The sequence below is a fragment of the Tachysurus fulvidraco genome, chromosome 11 (assembly GCF_022655615.1).
Source record: "Tachysurus fulvidraco isolate hzauxx_2018 chromosome 11, HZAU_PFXX_2.0, whole genome shotgun sequence".
NCBI classification, from domain to species: domain Eukaryota; kingdom Metazoa; phylum Chordata; class Actinopteri; order Siluriformes; family Bagridae; genus Tachysurus; species Tachysurus fulvidraco.
Window position 1 is genome coordinate 8518854 of NC_062528.1, and position 18772 is coordinate 8537625.

An 18772-nucleotide genomic window follows, 5' to 3' on the forward strand; every position below is an offset into this window, starting at 1 on the left:
CCCCAATTGCAATAAATGATTCTGACAGCCTGTGGTGTGAATCCAGATTAACTCAGCATGTAGAATTTTATCTTTATGGAATTGAAACTGGGATATTTTGTTGATGCAGCATGTTGTTAATGTTTATGTTGACCACCTGCTCTGGGCAAAACACGAAAATCTATTTTCCTTGTTTTATGTTTATAATAAAGGTAGAGCCAATGAAAATGAAAGGGAATGTATTTATGTAATGTATCTGTGTAATCTATGGAGATAATCGATGCCCGTAGTACAGTTTCTTATTGTTGTTTTTATTATTATTATTATTATTAGTAGTAGTAGTAGTAGTAGTAGTAGTAGTAGTAGTAGTAGTAGTAGAAGTAGTAGTAGTAGTAGTAGTAGTAGTAGTAGAAGTAGGTCTATAGTTGTCACCATCTTTATCAACCAAAACAGTCTCCCTGACACAAATACTGTATAATTATTTTGTCACGTATCACAGAATACTGATTACACACAAAGAAAAAACAAGTTTATTCTTAAAAACAATGTATATAGGTAAACATTTTAAATCTCCAGTGGAACTCTGAGTAATTTCTGACTAATAGCTGCATCTTCTTTGGGAAAATGTTATGGGTTTACGAATGAAATATGTTAAAAGCCTATTTGATAAATAAATAAATCATATTTGTATGTAAACATGACATATCAGTACTAGCATAGCGTTCATGTGAGAGAGCCAATGGAGTAAAGGGTATGGCATAAGTGGCTGTGTCTGTCCACCACCAGATATTCATTCATTCATTCATTCATTCATTCATTTTCTACCACTTATTCGAACTTCTCGGGTCACGGGGAGCCTGTCCCTATCTCGGGCGTCATCGGGCATCAAAGCAGGATACACCCTGGACAGAGTGCCAACCCATCACATGGCACACACACACTCTTACACTACGGACAATTTTCCAGAGATGCCAATCAACCTACCATGCATGCCTTTGGACCGGGGGAAGAAACCGGGGTACGCGGAGGAAACCCTTGAGGCACGGGGAGAACATGCAAACTCCACAGACACAAGGCAGAGGCAGGAATTAAACCCCCAACCCTGGAGGTGCGAGGCGAACGTGCTAACCACTAAGCCACTGTGCTCCCCTCCCATCACCAGATATTATTGAGTGCAAAATAAAAAAGCTCTGGCTGGAAATAAATTGCTGATATATGTCTGATTTTTGCTCAGACAGCACAGTGCATTGTTGAAGCATTAGGTGTATAGGCTGGTGATCTGTTAGGTCAGCCATAGGCCATAGAGAAAAGGGAATGCATGCATTCTCCTGTACAAACTGCTTTTTTTCCACAGCCTGCTCATTCTGACCAGTGCCTAATGCTCTCATATCACTCAAAGAACTAAGTGCAGTGTTGAATTGGATTGTGAATTGAATCTAGCACAAAGGACCGTTATCATGTAGAAACTACACATGCCATGTTTTCTTATTGTCAGTCTCCCAGGATCCACTGTAACCTTTTAGAATGATCACAGAGGAAGCCTTAAAGCAATTGCTGATTCTGAGGATTATGGTGTGTTGTCTGATAATGGAGATAATGGAGACGTGAACTTTCTTCATTATCCGTTGTGGGATAATTAAAGGCAACACCATCTTAGTCTGCCACTGGTTCACTTTTGTTTTAGTCAGCTTTTCTGACAAGAAGTTCACAGTGTTCACAATGTTGTGCAGTGAGATCAACCACACTGTTAGTTCTTTAGAAAACAGGGACGTTTTATGAAATAAAGAGCTAGTTGCCAATGATTACAGTTGCGCATTTATAATAAATGTCACCTTATGCTAACATTTCTTAGTTTCACTGGTCTTAGTTTGCTCTCGTTTACGTATGTAACAGGATTCTGATGTTCCCTGGAAAGGGAATAAGATGCTGCGACGTAGCTTGACACTATGGGGACTCCTCTTTTCAGAAGCGGTGTCTGAAGCTTTGTGTGAAAACACACCAATCCACTGGCTCATGTGATGAAGCAGTGCATGCCAGCAAGTCCACATAAGGGCATCTACAACACATCACTCCAGCTTCTACATATCTTAAGGAAGCCCAAGTGCATGCTAGGCGTGTGGAGCAACACAGCATCTCGTTTACTTACTTAATTAATTCTTTGATTTATTTATTTATTAGTTAACACGAATACCAACACCCCGCACGCCAGGAGATGTCTGTCCTGCAGGGCCGTGTGAGAGTCACTGGTAACTAGAGCACAGGAGCAGAACACCAGCTAGCTCCATAGGATGTGGGATCCTTGAGTTGGCACCAAGTCCAAATTATAACATTTAATAAAAATGTGAATAGGACCAGCCTGCCAATGCACAGAAATCAGCCTGAGGAACAACTCTAGCCAAGGCCTCGGATGAAGCTATATTTCTAGTATAATGAGCACTAATGCCTAGAGGTGAAGACATGCCACATGCCTCATAGGCCCAGGAAATACCCACCGCTACCAAGTGAACTACAGTAGGTGCCGCTGGGAGACTGGGCTGCCTGTATTGAGGCTGCCAAAGCAGACTAGCAGAGCAGAGAATTTACACAATGCACTTGAACGATGTGCATACTGTAAGTGCTGAGAACCTTAACAGGCAGGAGGGGGCAGCTGACAGGGCCTGCAAGTCCCCCACTCTCTTTAGAGACATCAAGGCTAAGAGTTTAGCTGTTTTCGGTCAGAATCTTCTAGAGGCTAACTCCATATGCTCATAGGGGGCTTCTATCTATCTATCGTCTGTACCATGGTGTCCAGCCCCAGATGGCCTGGAGGGGAGATGGAGAACCATAGGTAACATTGGGTCAACTTCTTGGAGGCAAACAAATCCTTTTCCATCTGGCCAAAAATTTGTCATATGCATTCTAACACCTGAGGGTGAAAACGCTACTCTCCAGGCATCAGCTCCTGCCTCAACAGGAGGTCTGTTCCCTGGTTTATGTGGGCATCTTTTGATCCCCATGACCCAAGTCAACACTGTGCTTTACCAGACGTGGGACCTGAGCCACAAGGCGCAAGCGTTCACTTGAACAAACCCCGAGATACAGCATGGACATGGATGCACAAATCTTTTGAATTGTTTGAATGTGAAATTAAATGCCTAGACAAACACCAATTCATACACAGAGCGCTTCCTGAAGACTGGTGTGATGTAGTGCTTCCTGAAGACTGGTGTGATGTAGCTGCCCTTATACCTGCTTGTACAAATTGCTTCACCGCATCTCCTTGAGCCAATAGATCGGCACGTCTTCACTCAGAGCTTCAGACATCACTTCCACAAAAAGACGTTCCCATAGCGTCAAGCCGTGACACAGCACCGAGTTCCCACCAAAGGGAACCAGATAGTTCTTGTTATCACTTACTGTATACAAGTTATAACCTCATCAACCACTCTTTGTTCTCTCATAAATTTAGTAAAACAGAAAATAATTTACAACCTGTCATGTAATGGATGGACTAGAAAAGCAAAATCCTTTGTTCCATAGTGAAAACTTACGGATTACACTGAGTACTGACACTATAGGCTGTTAAATAAATGTCTGAGAACAGAAAGCTTCTGTACATTAACGATTATCCGTCGTTCTTTGTCGAAAAACGTTTTCTTAATGCGTTTATTATTCTTATCTACAGCCTTATCATAAAAGCCCCTTTGAAAGAGCTGCGGCTAAAGAAACGATAATATATCAGTAGGTGCATTAAAATAAAACCTGCCATTTGAAATGTTGTTATTGTTTTTTTCCACATAGAATTTTTTTTTATTCTATACAGAACACAAATTGTCTAGCATATTTCTAACTTAAAATTTTTATATATTTTTTTTATTTTCAAATTATGTTAGCTCTCTGTTGTTTCATCATTAGCAGACAGAGAAGCTACATCAAAACCAGGTGACGTCAGAGACGAACATATGACTTAGCCATGTCCCCAAGTCCTTTCCTTCTAACTGTCCAGCACTTTGCTACATTTTACATTTTCCAGGGTATAAAGACTACAGTTTTCTAAACACGTGTCTACTACGTGGTACTAATGACTTTAGATATATAAATATATGAACAGAATTACTTATGTTTGCATATTTATTCAAACTGAAATAAATCAGGCTATGCAGTAGGTAAAAGGTACTTGACAAATTGTCAAAAAGTCAATGTAAATTCGTAAGGATCCAATATAATATGCATTATTTATTATAAACTATATACAGGGAATAAAAAGGAAAGGATATGAGAGTGAGAAATATAATTGTGGACCCACCCATGCATCATGGGTGTCAAGCTGTAATAAGTCTGTCTGTGTTTTTGCCCTGTTTCTGTCTGCTGCCTTGCCCTGTTGTTAATTGTTTGCTCCGCCCACTTCTTGGTTACCATGGACACTAATTGTACTCAATCTTTCCTCCAGGTGTGTTGTCTTTGTCTCTGATTGGCTCTGCTTTGTCATTGGTTCCTGTCATCTATATATTCTGTTTGTTCACGTCCCTGGTGCTAGTCGTTTCAATGGTCCTGTTTCCAGTCAGCGCTGTGTTCGGTCTTGTTTTGCCTACCTACCTGTCTGTCTGTGTACCTGTTTCCTTGTTTTTGGTCATTAAATCTCTTTACTGCATTTAGATCCTCATTCGCCTTTGCCTCGCCGTGACACAAGCAGAGAGCTTTTATGTGATCAATAACTATGGGAATGTACAGTAGCAGGACATATTTTATAGTTAGCAAATAAAAGCCAATGTCTCAGAGTCTGGCTTAAATCAAAGCTGTGTCAGGTAGCAAAGTGCTGGGTAGATGGAAGAAGAGACGATGAAGAGCTGTTGCCATGTATCTTCTCAGGGACATGGCTATTGATTAGTCATTTGTTTCTCACTGAAGTCACCTGGTTTTAGGCGTAGCTGCTCTGTCAGAACTGCTGGTAATGGTGAAGTAATGGAGAGACTGTTCCCAAGCTGTAATATGGTATGCTTGTGACTCACACATTCACTCATTTAATCACCCATAACTTGAAGATAAACGTTTGAGACTTTGAACTAAGAAACATGCTACACTGGCTAAGAAAGATGTTCCAAATTCTGGGTCAAACGAATCTTTTCCTAATGTAATAGTTCTATGTAAAACCTTTAGAGAGCAATAAACCTTTTACACTGAACCCATTCTAGAATTCAAAGAACTATCTAACTTGTATTCAAAGAATTTGTGGATTCTTATAACAAACCCTTCAAAATTGTTCGGTGTTTCTATATAAAGAATCCATATATGACGCAAATGCCCAGGAGTGGCACATTGGTAGCCCTGGGACTTAAACTCATGACCTTTCTATCAGTATATCAATCTATCAATACGTCTTACATCAGCTAATACAACTTTTTGACCAGAAGGGTTTACAGGGCTTGGGACTTTACTTTACTGTACATTTTTCCAAGGACCATATTGGCCTTTTAAGCCTTTCCCACTTCTAAAGTCATACAATATGAATCATTAGAGTGATGAATCACTAAAAAGACGATACAGACAGTATGTACCTCTACTACCGTACATGTACATAATCATGCAAGGCTGTATACAGCATTTTATGGAAATGGACATGTATATTTTTAAAATTAGAGATCCACCAGATAATTACCAATAATACAGAGATATTTCACAAGATATTTTAAAAGCACTCTAAGTTTATTTCAGGAGTGTGGAACGATGTTTGGCCTTCAGCCATATTTCCAAGCATAGATTAAACCTGGGCTACATCACGCATAACCAAACCGACTGCATTGTATTAAAAGCATTGACCTTTCAGTGTGGGAGAGGTGATATATGGAGACTTTTTTTTTTTTTAAAACAGGTAACAGTGGAAGTCTTTTCTTATCCTGAGAGAAGTCAACTTTTACATCTCCATGAGAATAAATTAAGCTTTAGGGAACAGACCTATATTCACACTCAAACTGACAAAACTATATACTTTTCCTCTACCAAAAAATAATAGCAAATAAAATCCTAACTGATTCAGTGGATATAGAGATATATATCTGTTTACCTACACAAATCCAATCATATATCGGAAAAACACAAAAAGTTTTTTAGTTTTTAGTGTACCATTTAGTGCACTGGGAATCTTTTTTACCGACTCAGACAATTCACTTGAGTCAGTGAAATCTTCTCAGTCATGACCAAAAGAAAAAGAAAGTAAGGTAAAAAACTTGGAACACTGTCTGAGGTTCAAATGCTCTCCTCATGTCCAAGTGAAGTTTTTTGTGAATTTTTGTGCTGTTTAATGTCCACAAAAAAACCCATAAACATCCATAAGCATCTTCAGTCATTGTTTTCAATTCAATTTATCCTTGTTTTACATTATATGTTTACATGACACGTGAATAATGTGTATTCAGCTTGCTTTCCACTACTTGAGTGAGTGAATATTTACAGTCATGCCTGTGATTTTCTCTTTTCTTGTTCAGTGAATTGATGTTTGAGTTGGTAAATCCAAAATTTGCTCCACTTGCAGTGAGTCAGTGTTTAAATCAGGGAAAGTTTTGCGACTGACTGAAGCAGTTATTCGGTCCATCCATCCATACATCCATTTTCTGTACCACTTATTCTACACAGGGTCGCAGGGAACCTGGAGCCTATCCCAGAGGACTCAGGTCACAAAGCAGAAAACACTCTGGACAGAACGACAGGGCATAATCACACACATACACATACTCACACACAATGTGCCAGTCAGCTTATCACACTTGTCCTTGGACTGGAGGAGATAACCAGAGTGTCTGGAGGAAGCCCACAAAGCACGAGGAGAACATCCAAACTCCACACATGCAGGCTAGAGGCAGGAATTTAAACCCCCAACTGGTCGGTAACCTCGGAGGTTTGAGACAAACATGCTAACCATTAAGCTCCTAAAATAATTGAGACACAATTTAGCTTAGAAATTAAGGCTGACTATTATTAGAAAGCAGTCAGAGTTTCATAGAATTTCATATTTAAAATGGACTTATGTGAATAGTAGGGTTGGGTATCAAAAGAAATTTTCCCGGTTCTAATTCCGATTTCATGATAAAAGAAATGTGAAAAATAATGCACAATACTTAAACAATTCCATTCGTGTTTATTAATCACTCTTTAAATATTTTAAACAGAGCATTTCAATTCATATCAATTTAAATGTAAATAAATCCGACATCAAATTTAACATCCAGAATTACAATTTAGCAAAACAGTTAGCAATTTTTCTGAAGAAAAATACACATGTCCGCTTTCTCTGGGAGAAGACGAGACCTTTCCTTGCTTATTGTATCTCCAGCTATGGAGAAAACCCTCTCAGAGGGGGTAGATTTGCTTCATTGTTGTAGCTTTGGAAATGAATCCACACTTTAGACTTTGTTTTAGACATGTTTAACACAAAGCACGAGTGACTGATTTCTGTGGTAAACTGCGTTAATTTAGTTGCGTGATAGGCAATTGATAGGCAGGTAAGCATTTGGGCAGATATTTTTAGGTGTTGATCTGCAGCACAATTTTTATAAGTTTATGCACGTCTCTTGCCAAAGGAAAAAAGTTTTTTACTCCTCCCGTGTGACCAACTGCATTTCATTTTACTCTTCTATTATAATGCAGGTATCTTAGACACCATGAAATTCTGTAAAAACCTAATTAAGTTTCTTTTTTTCATTCCTCCTGTTAACATTTCTATTGATTCCTGATTTACTGCGTTAATGCCGAATTCCACAGCAGAGGGATAATAAGCTTTCCTTTGGGGATCATAAATCCTAGTCATGAACTGGTGAAGAATTCCCTGGTAATCCCTGGATTAACTTGGAGTTTAGCTAGGAGTTTACTAAAGCAAAGCATAACAAATACACATTTAGGGTTTTAGCATTGTTGTGATTTGAAAACATTTGTTCTTTGCAGTACTGAAAAATTGCACTCAATATTTTGTCCTCTGGGAATTTTTTTTGGAAAACATTACAATGTTCTGCTGAAATGCTGATCTGTCAAGTATAATGATATTGAGAAATGGTGTATAATAACACTCTATGTTTGACTCCATGGACTTTCTATAACCCTGCTATTTTTCTGACTCCATCCTGAGGTTTACACCATTTTGCTTTCCCCAAGACTTCCTGGTGCCATTAGTGTGCATGCATCTATTTTTTGGTGATTAATAGCAAGTTCAGGTCGGATAACAGGATGCTAAAAGCTCCCATCGGGGCTAAAAGGAACTTGTCGCTGTTAACATCTGAGATATATACCCAGAATAAAGAATAGCTGTGTAATTGTGCATCTGATAATCTCAATGCCATTGACTTTCTCCCTCATCACCATGACACTAACCAGTCATGGGTGTCTGTGAGCTCATGCTTGCAGAAGGGAAGATAGCGTTTCTTTACCAAGTTGCATGAGCAGCAGTCGAAAAGATGCAGTCAATTGGCTTCACGTGCTTCACAGGATTATCGTGGGATATGCGAGAGATGCCTGATGGGTCTGAATAGGAAAAAAAATACAAAATATAAAATAAAAATAAAAAAATAAATAGATGCATCTTGTTTGCTAATCATAGTACCAGCAATGCTAAACACATCCAATTTACCAGCGTAGATTTCACTGTTACTCTAATATTCCATTTATTTACATGTGTGTTATCTCTGGAGGGCAAATTTGTACAGGTAAGTATCCGAGGAACATGATCATGTCCATCCATGACCCATGGAACATAACCATGAAAAAGACAACGTTAGTAAGCTTTATTTTAGCAAGATCAAAACGTGGCAGTGGCTTAGCACGGAATTAGCTAGCGGCAAAAGAAAAATCAAATCGTAAGTGTACGTTTTACGCAAACCTCTTCTATGTCAGTTGATGTCTTTCTAGAGATATTTTGACAAGACTTTTGTCTCTAGAAACACCACTGCTGCCAGAATGAGGAACTGCTCCATTTTGTCTCAGCAAAAAACTTTTTTTCTTTCAACGCTTCATCTTTATTAGTCACCTGAAAAGCTCTGTAAAGACTTTTCTGATGAGTCTACATTCATTTTCTCTCACATTTTTCAATTTCTGCTGCTGCAGGTTTAGAAAAGCCTCTAAGTAGTCAGCAATAAATTAAAAATAGCTTACTCCTTTCGATTGATCCCTCTATTTCTAGTTTTATGTTTCCACCTCTTGGTTTTTAAGTATAAATATATAGATTTTTTTACAATCCCAGCATGTGTTTAATCATTGTGACATTTTAGGTGATAAGAGGTGAGGTGATGCTGGGACCACTAATTTGCTGCCTCTGAAAAACATGACGTCTTTCCCCAAAGCAGTAAAGCAGGTTCCTTTTAATGTATAAAGATTTTATCTTCCTGCCACAGGCTGCTATTGAAAAGGGGTCAATAGATGTTTTTCATGTTTATTCAGGAGTCTATGCAGTCTTTTTATTCCTTGTACTTATCTGTATTTCCCTAAAGGCATGTTTTTTTATTATTATTATTTCCCCCCCACTTTTTCATTTATTTCAAAAAGTTTACTTGATCCATTCACTATTTAGGTGCTTTGTCATTGGCAGATTCTGAAAATATGAAGCAAATGCCTTATCAATGTCCCCATTCAGTCGTAGTAGAAATGAATTTATCCTAACTTGTGAAAGACGATACGAAATGATTAAGTTTTTTCATGGAGTGACTACTTTTTTCTCAGTATCACTGAATTCCTTTACATAGTGAGCATAAAAATATAGGCAGATGATTCAGTGATATTATATAGTTTGTACTGTACATATACACACATAATCTCCATATATTACAAGCTACAGATCTCTTTGCTTGCATATTCTACTCATTTTATTTCTGCTTTTGCTCGGTTAGGGATGTGGTAGCTTAGTGGTTAAAGTGTTGGACTACTGACCGGAAGGTCATGAGTTCAAATCCCAGGTCCACCACTGCTGCCCCAGCTGGGCCCCTGAGCAAGGCCCTCAACCCTCAATTGCTCAGATGTATAAATTGCGGGATGTGGTACTGTAGCTCAGTGGTTAAGGTGTTCGACTACTGATCGGAAGGTCATTAGTTCGAATCCTAGGTCCACCAAGCTGCCACTGCTGGGCCCCTGAGCAAGGCCCTTAACCCTCAATTGCTCAGGTGTATAAACTGAAATAAAAATCACTCTGGATAAGAGTGTATGCTAAATGCTGTAAATGTAAATGTAAATGTTAGTCAAAAATAAAAGCTCCTGTAGTGACATGGATGGAGAAGCATGAAAAGGGGTATGACATTAAAAATACTGCTATTGTAGTGGTATTTTCAGCTTGCTTTTTGTACTAATGTTAAGTAAGGCAAGCTAAGAACCCCACAACTTGATCAAAGTATGGCAGAAAGGTTTTAGTGGACGCCTGGCCGTCACACTCGTATGTGCTTTTTGAACAACCTACAGAATTCAGTTCTTTTTGCTGTTATAATACCCATAACCTCCACTCTCCTGGGAAGGCTTTCCACTAGATTTTGGAGTCTAACTCTGACGATTTGTGTTCATTCAGCCACAAGAGCCTTAGTGAGGTCAGGTACTGATGTTAGGTGAGGAGGTCTGGGGTTCAGTCAGTGTTCCGGTTCATCCCAAAGGTGTTCAGTGAGGTTGAGGTCAATTCTCTGTGAAGGACACTCGAGTTCTTCCACATCAATCTTGACAAAGCATGTCTTCATGGAGTGAAGTGTACAGGTGCATTGTCATGCTGGAACATTTGGGCCTCTTAGTTTCAGTAATGAGAAATGTGGACTGTTACAATATACAGTATAAAAACATTCTATACATGTGTGTACTTCCAACTTTGTGCCAGTTTGGGGAAAAAACAACAAATGGTTGTGATGGTCAAGTGTTTACAAATATCTGATATTGATTTATGGTAGAGATCGGGGACTCGAGTCATATGACTTGACTCGAGTCAGACTTAAGTCGTTAATTTGAGACTTGAGACTTGCTTGATAATTATTAATAAAGACTCGACTTAACTTTGACTTGACATTCATGACTTGAGACTTGACTCGGACTTGAGTTAAATGATTCGGAGATGGGGGACTCGACTTGACTCGAGTCAGACTTAAGTCGCAAATTTGAGAATTGAGACTTGCTTAATAAATGTTAAAAAAGACTCGACTTGACTTTGACTTGGCATTCATGACTTGAGACTTGACTCAGACAAATAACTTTTTTTTTATTTTAAATCAGTTTTTGAACGTACGCAAAAACGTAATCTAACCACGTGACGCAGCAGGCAAGCAGAGGGAGGGCATGCACTAACTAATAAACCTTAACAGTCGTGACGAAACATGGAAGGCGCTACACCAAAAATAATTACGTTCGGGTACCGGGATTTTGTGCAAGATGAGAAGAGAAGAACAGCAGTATGCAAGGCCTGCAAGACGAAGTTATCCGATATAACCAGCACCAAGTCGAATTTCATTCGACACTACAAAAAACTGTAAGTAACAAAGTCTGTCCCATTGTTTTCAGCTAACATCTTAGCCATGTTAGAAGTCAATAATCCAAGGCACTCAAATGTTATTGAGAAAAAAAGTATGATAGGTACAGTATGCTACCTGTACTGTAGGTATGATAAACCGGTAGAAATGTGTCAACCAGCAGAGATCCTGCAGAGTCAATAGCTACAGATCTCCAAACTTTGCGTGGCCTTCAAATTAGCTCAAGAACAGTGCTTTATGGGTTTCCATGGACGAGCAGCTATATCCAAGCCTTGAGTCACAAAGTGCAATGCAAAGCACCGGATGCAGTGCTCATCCTCAAACTGTTCCCAAAAATTTAGGAGCATGAAATTGTCCAAAATGTCTTGGTATGCAGAAGCATTAAGAATTCCTTTTACTGGAATTAAAAGGGGTATTTGAAAAACAGCCTCACACCATAAACCCTCCTCCACCAAACTTTGCACTTGGCACAATGTAGTTTGGGGATGGCCCTTTCCTGTTCCAACATGACTGCACGCCAATGCACAAAGCAAGTGTCCATAAAGACATGGATAAGAAGTTTGGGGTGAAGGAACTTGACTGGACTGCACAGAGTCCTGACCTCAACCTAAATTAGAGAGGAGACTGCGAGCCAGGCCTTCTCATACACCATCAGTGCCTGACCTCACAAATGCAGTTCTAAGGGAACGGTCAAAAATTCCCATAAACACACTCTTAAAAATTGTGGAAAGCCTTGTGGGAAGATTTGAAGTTGTTTAATATTAAACACGGATTAAGGACAAGATGTCATTGAAGATCATGTGCATGTTAAAGGAAGACGTCCCAAAACCTTTAGTATCTGTAATATCTGTGCAGAAAGCAGGATCCCAAGTCCTGAATATGTAATGAATGTTTTGGACCTTCCAGTACATAATAAAAATAACATTAAGTGAAGTTGAGTTTTGGTGATTTTTTTTTTGTTGTTGTTGTTGTTGTTGTTGTTCAAATTTGGCAAAACATTAAAACCAGTTGTTGTCCTTTGAGGTAATAATAGTAAAGATACCTTACAGCCATTTGCAAGTCTTAGTACATGTGCAGACATTTTCTAACAACAACCACAGTAAGAGGTCTCGAAACGGATCATGTTGGTGAATGGAAACAAAAATTGTAAGTCATTGGGATAACTCGAATGTTTGTTATTTTACATTCTTTTTTAACAGTGCATAGACTTGTTTTATTTTGTTAGCCCATATACCTGTTCGCTTGCTCGCTCGCTCGCTCGCTCGCTCTCTCTCTCTCTCTCTCTCTCTCTCTCTCTCTCTCTCTCTCTCTCTCTCTCTCTCTTATTAAATCTGTCACACACTACCATCCATCACAGTGGCTTAGTGGGTAGCACATTCGCCTCACACCTCCAAGCCCGGGGTTCGATTACCGCCTCTGCCTTGTGTGTGTGGAGTTTGCTTGTTCTCCCCATGCCTCGGGGGTTTCCTCCGGGTACTCCGGTTTCCTCCCTTGGTCCAAAGACATGCATGGTAGGTTGATCAGCATCTCTGGAAAATTGTCCGCAGTGTGTGAGTGTGTGAGTGAATGAGAGTGTGTGTGTGTACCCTGTGATGGGTTGGCACTCCGTCCAGGGTGTATCCTGCCTTGATGCCCGATGACGCCTGAGATAGGCACAGGCTCCCCGTGACCCGAGAAGTTCGGATAAGCGGTAGAAAATGAGTGAGTGAGACTACCATCCATATAGGTCTTGGTCTGGACCATGTCACAAGCGTGTCTCTGCTCTCCCTCTGTCCACACCATTTTACACAAAGGCACTCAGCAATTAGACTGGAGAGTATTTGATTTTATTCTACTTACTGCCTTGCAGATCTGTTTCTTTTTTTTTTTTGTTTTTTTTTTTGATATTTTTTGTCACCAAGCTATATTTGAAACGTTTGAAAAAATAAATAATAATCATAATTGTATGATAATTGTAGCCTTGGCAACCTCTATTCACCTGATATAGACAAATCAGTGGCAGAGTTTAAGGCCTTGTCTGTGGTTTTTAGATTTGTTTTGAAGTATATGACCGTTTGTTTGCTTATTCACAGGATTTGGTGGCATGACAGAACAACAAATGTTTTGACTGAGAAAGAGAAATTGTAGACTCCACAAGCAGGCTGTGTGTTATAAACTCATACCACAGTGATGTTGAAAAATAATGCTACTACTAATATGAGTCCTTGCTCCTGCTCTCTCTAGTTATAGTTATCTTCGGACCACCACAGATTCTGGGGCAGCGCTTTGTGATTGTGACGGGTGAGCAGGGTTTAAAAAATAAATTATTTCCACTTTTGAACTTTCTTACTTAACAATTAGAGGTCTAGCATGCATCCAAAACTACAAACAGTGACAGTATATTCCTGGGATAGAGCCCCTGGGATAGACTCCAGGCTTCCAGCAGACCTGTGTACGATAAGCAGTACCAAAAATAGATGGATGGATGGATATTCAGTTACAACCATGTTTAGTGCTACAATCTATTTCAAAACTCAAAATATGAATTATTAATTCATTCATTCATTTTCTACCGCTTATCCGAACTTCTTGGGTCACAGGGAGCCTGTGCCTATCTCAGGCGTCATCGGGCATCAAGGCAGGATACACCCTGGACGGAGTGCCAACCCATCGCAGGGCACACACACACACACACTCTCATTCACTCACGCAATCACACACTACGGACAATTTTCCAGAGATGCTAATCAACCTACCATGCATGTCTGTGGACCCGGGGTAGGAAACCCCCGGAGCAAACCCCCGAGTCATGGGGAGAACATGCAATCTTCACACACACAAGGCAGAGGCGGGAATCGAACCCCTAACCCTGGAGGTGTGAGGCAAATGTGCTAACCACTAAGCCACCGTGAATATGAATTATGCAATTATGAATTAAACTAGTGGTAATAAGGGACATTATCACATAAGTAAGCAATATTTTGTTTTGCTTTATTCCTTTTACAGAGATATATATACTGTCCACTGTACAGGTCTCGTCATATCCAAGTCATCTAATTTAGTATTCCAGAGCACACATCGTGGTTGTTTGCTACAATTATATTCGAGTGGATTGATTTGAGGCTCTGTCTGCTTTCTAACTGTCATCTTCCTGCTGTGATGATAATGTAGTAACATGTCTCAGGAAGCACTCCCTGTACTGAATGTGCAGCGCGGCCATCTAGCAGCTTGACACTTGGCATTTATTGTGTTTCCCACTTTCTATAAGCGCAAGCAGATAACAATGAATCAATGTACAACAGTCCCTGAAGTGATGAGCTGCTCTCACTCTAAATGAAATAAATTACCTCAATGGTACGTTTATCTCATTTAAATGAAATGAAATCACTTCTCCGTTTCGTCCCACGTTGGACACTGTGTTCACTGGGTTAAAGATTATCATTTAAGGTTAAATAGGTAACTAAACATATATACAGAAATGAACGCTGGCCATAGTGAATTTATGTCTGAAAATTTGATTCATCTGATTTCCTGCTGTATTCATGCAATACTATGGTCTGTGTTGGTGTTTTCTGTATCAGGTGGCTGTGAGAAGGGGCATCCCCGGGCCAGGACCCATGAGGAGGCATAGAAGATGCTCGCACCCTGGGCGCCTTTGCTCTTCTTAGCAATGTGGGTGAGAAGTGCCACCAGTGGGCCACTCTCCTTCAGATTAGGTAAGTTCACCTTCAGCCTTCCCAAAAGGTTCAAATGATTAAGAGCTGTGTACTGTAACGTTGCCCTATAATCTTCTAATTACTGTTAATGGAATTCATAGGGCACTGCACCAGCCTCACTACCACTCTGTACTGTGTCAGGAGTGAGGGTTAAGATTGTATTGTCAGTAACTAAGAACAAATGAAATGAGTGCCTTTAATTAGGCCTAATTAAAACGACTCGGTTAATGGTGCTCAGAACGAGTAAGTAATAATGCTTCGATGAAAGGAAAAGTTTCTTGAGTTTAACGACCGTATTTGCTGAGATATTATAATACCATACAGTTTGTTTAAAACAATTTTACAAGTGTTCTGAAAAATGTTTTCTTACATTGTTACATTAATGTTTACAGAGGACACTAGGAATAGGTTCAGTGTAGCTGAAATTTAGCTCCAGATTATTTTGCTTCTATGCCGTACAGAAAGGGTTTGCGCATGTTTTATGTGTCTGTCTTGATAGAGGAGGGAAGCAAACTAATTTTAAAAGCAGTTGGAACTTTTTTATTGTGGAGAAAGAGACAGACAGACAGACCAACTGTTGGCTGAACAGAAGCTTCCACTTTTATGTTTCTGCCATTGCAATGAGCTATGAATACTTATCGATGATTTAACAGTGGGGGGAATGTTGTGCTTTTGTGTGTGTGTGTGTGTATATGTGTGTGCGTGTGCAGCTAAATCACATCTTATAAATTAAGGCATACTGGGTATTGAAATTATTGTGCTTGGAACAGCAGCAAGCATATTGATCTCTTTATATGGTGGCATATTACCAAAGCAATCTCTGCTCAGAGAACACAAGGCCACATTGTCATTTGCAGCAAACAAGCTCTGGCATTCTCAGATCAGTGATTAGGGAACCATGTCTGGTGGTGCCAAAAAAAAAAAAAAAAAAGATTCCAACAAGTGCAATTAGCAAAGACCTTCTCTTTATCTTGTGTGTCTTTAAAGTCACCTACAAAAATGACCTTCATTTAAGTGTTTAAGACTCAGCTTTTGTGCGCTAATTAATTGGGCCAGAACTCATTTCAGGTTTAGCTCATGTACAGTCAAACCCATAACATAGAGACAAAGTCTCCACATGGAGAGTAAAATGCCACTGTATTAATCCTGCAGGTCTGTTTTCTCACACAATGAGGTAAAGGAAGTCATAAGTGACTTCATCAGCAGTCAATAATATTAAGAGCTCCTGCATACTTTCTTTTAGGGTCAGCTGTAGAGTCATGATAATTGGCTCGACCAGGCTTTGGGTTTGGGCTTCAGGGGAGCATTAGATTAAAGGCTGGTGACACAAATGTTAGCAGGACTTGGTATTTAATAGCAGGACACGGCTGCGACCACCAGAATGCTATCGTCTGGCCTTCAAAATACATTAGGCCAAAATAGTATCACCCTGCCGGCACAGCCTTACTCTACTGTTTTGTGCTTAGGGAAATAATGTAATACCACTAGGCTTCAGTGATAAATCAGAATAAATAAGGATTTGGCTCAAGTTTGTTATGACACACACATACAGCTTTTTGCCAGCAGATTCCTTTTTTATTTATTTAAACATAATGTGCTTGTACAGACTTGTGGAAGGTTTTATTACCTGGCTATAAAACTCTGGGTTAATGGCCTCTGAACTGGGTATATCGTCTATTGCACTCCTATTCATTTTACAGATGTTAATTGAAAAAATCGACAGCGTACTAGCTCAAAAAAATCAGATCGATTGAACTAAAAAACATTGAGTAGTATTATACAGTGCCCTCCACAATTATTGTTTATTATTATTATTATTATTATTATTATTATTATTATTATTATTATTATTATTATTACTGTTTAAGATGTGGTCGTGGACTTCTAACCTTTCATTTAAGTACATTACTTTGGTGGTAAAAAAAAAAAATCACACATTTAGAAAAAAAACTAACTTGAAATATCATGTGTCCCACAATTATTGGCACCCCTGATGTTAATACTTTGTACAACCCCCTTTTGCCAACAAGACTGCACTTAATCTCCTCCTATAACATTTCCTGTATTTCCTGTATTTATTAGCTTACTATAATAAATAGTTTTTAATTGCTGATATGAGCGTATACATGTGTGTGTGTGTGTGTGTGTGTGTGTGTGTGTGTGTGTGTGTGTGTGTGTGTGTGTGTGTGTGTGTGTGTGTAAACATATACTGACGGAACTCTACTAATCACTGTAATAACAGTGTATCTGTTGTTAAAGGTAGAGAACATGGTGCCTCTGTGTAAATAGCTTTATAGGCATCTTCATCTTACCTTTAATAGGGGCTATTTTGTCGAGCTGAAAAGGCTGCGAGTTTTGCAGTTAGCGTCAGTGGATATTTGTATATATATATATGTATTAATAGTGTTCTTATCCTAGCCTTTTTTCAGTGCTTCGTCTTCATATTCATTCAATCTTTCATCTTCAGTAAGTGCTTTATCCTGATTAGCATTGCAGTGGATTCAGAAACTGTCCTCCAAACTATTTTCCAAAGTGGAAATACAGCCAGTCCAGGGGAACATGCATACACACGCACGTGTGCAACACTGTATAGACAATCTGAGCTCTGGGTTAAACCCCTAGTGATGTGAAGTGGCAATGCTACCGTACCTGGTATGTCACCATGCCATCTTTCTTCATTTTCTATATACATACCTAAAGAAGTGGCCTAGAAATCTCCATAAGATCTGATGCCCACGTGTCAGATAAGCTACCATTTACTGTAGACAGTGAAAACTTGTGGTGAACCTGGGTTACATATCACACACTTTTGTTACCTGTTACTAACTATTATTATTTATTGTTATCTATTGGCAGGCTCCAGGGTCCACCATGACCCTAAGAGAAAACAGTTACTATAGATAAAGTATTACTCAATTATTTTCTAACAAACACAGTGGATTTAAATAGGTAGCAACTGGATTGCATTATTGATTATATTTTCAGGGTATCTTTAATTAACATTCAGTACATACACACTTGCTTGTATGCTGGATGCATACACACCACTAAACCCTCAGCATACATTGTAGTCGGAGGAAGTATTCTCTGTTCTCGGGTTTTCACAAGTCACAAAGCACAATTTTCGAAGAATCGCGAAGACCACAGATGAACATGCCTAATTGTACACTGTTTGTTTTTGATTACACTCGGCCTCAGTGATATCTTTCTACACTTCCCTGTCTGTCTGCACAGACATTAATACACACTTCTGTGCTGAAGGCTTCCAAAGGGAAAAGAACTTTTTTGGAATGAAATCGTGCATGTTGCCTGAAACCTATCAGACTCCCCAGATGTTTGGTTTGTGAGAATAGATAAGCTCTAGATTTTAATTTAAGTTTTAATAAGCTTCTTCACAGTACATTGCAGATATTTGCCAGTAAGAATGGATTTCGTATACAGTATATATATGTAATATAAATACAGTAGATATCTAAATATCTCAAAGTATTTTTCAATTTACAGTAAATGTATATCAGTTTAAAATAAAGGAATATTGTGTGACTGTTTTTTGCCCAAACCTCTCCTCCTCATTATGTCGAGAATGTCTGGAAACTGCAGTCTGAAGAATATTTCTTGTCTCTAATGCTCAAAGCTCTTGTGAACTAT

General features: G+C 39.1%; 1 protein-coding gene across 1 annotated transcript in view; it reads left to right on the top strand.

Moving 5' to 3' along the window:
- Window positions 1-18772, top strand: part of grik4 (glutamate receptor, ionotropic, kainate 4) — a 369932-nt gene that overhangs the window by 168162 nt on the left and 182998 nt on the right. The window contains exon 3 of the mRNA XM_027174034.2: window positions 14990-15124. Coding sequence (XP_027029835.1) covers window positions 15043-15124 — 82 coding nt within the window. The 5' untranslated portion in view covers window positions 14990-15042. The remainder of the gene's footprint in view (window positions 1-14989; window positions 15125-18772) is intronic.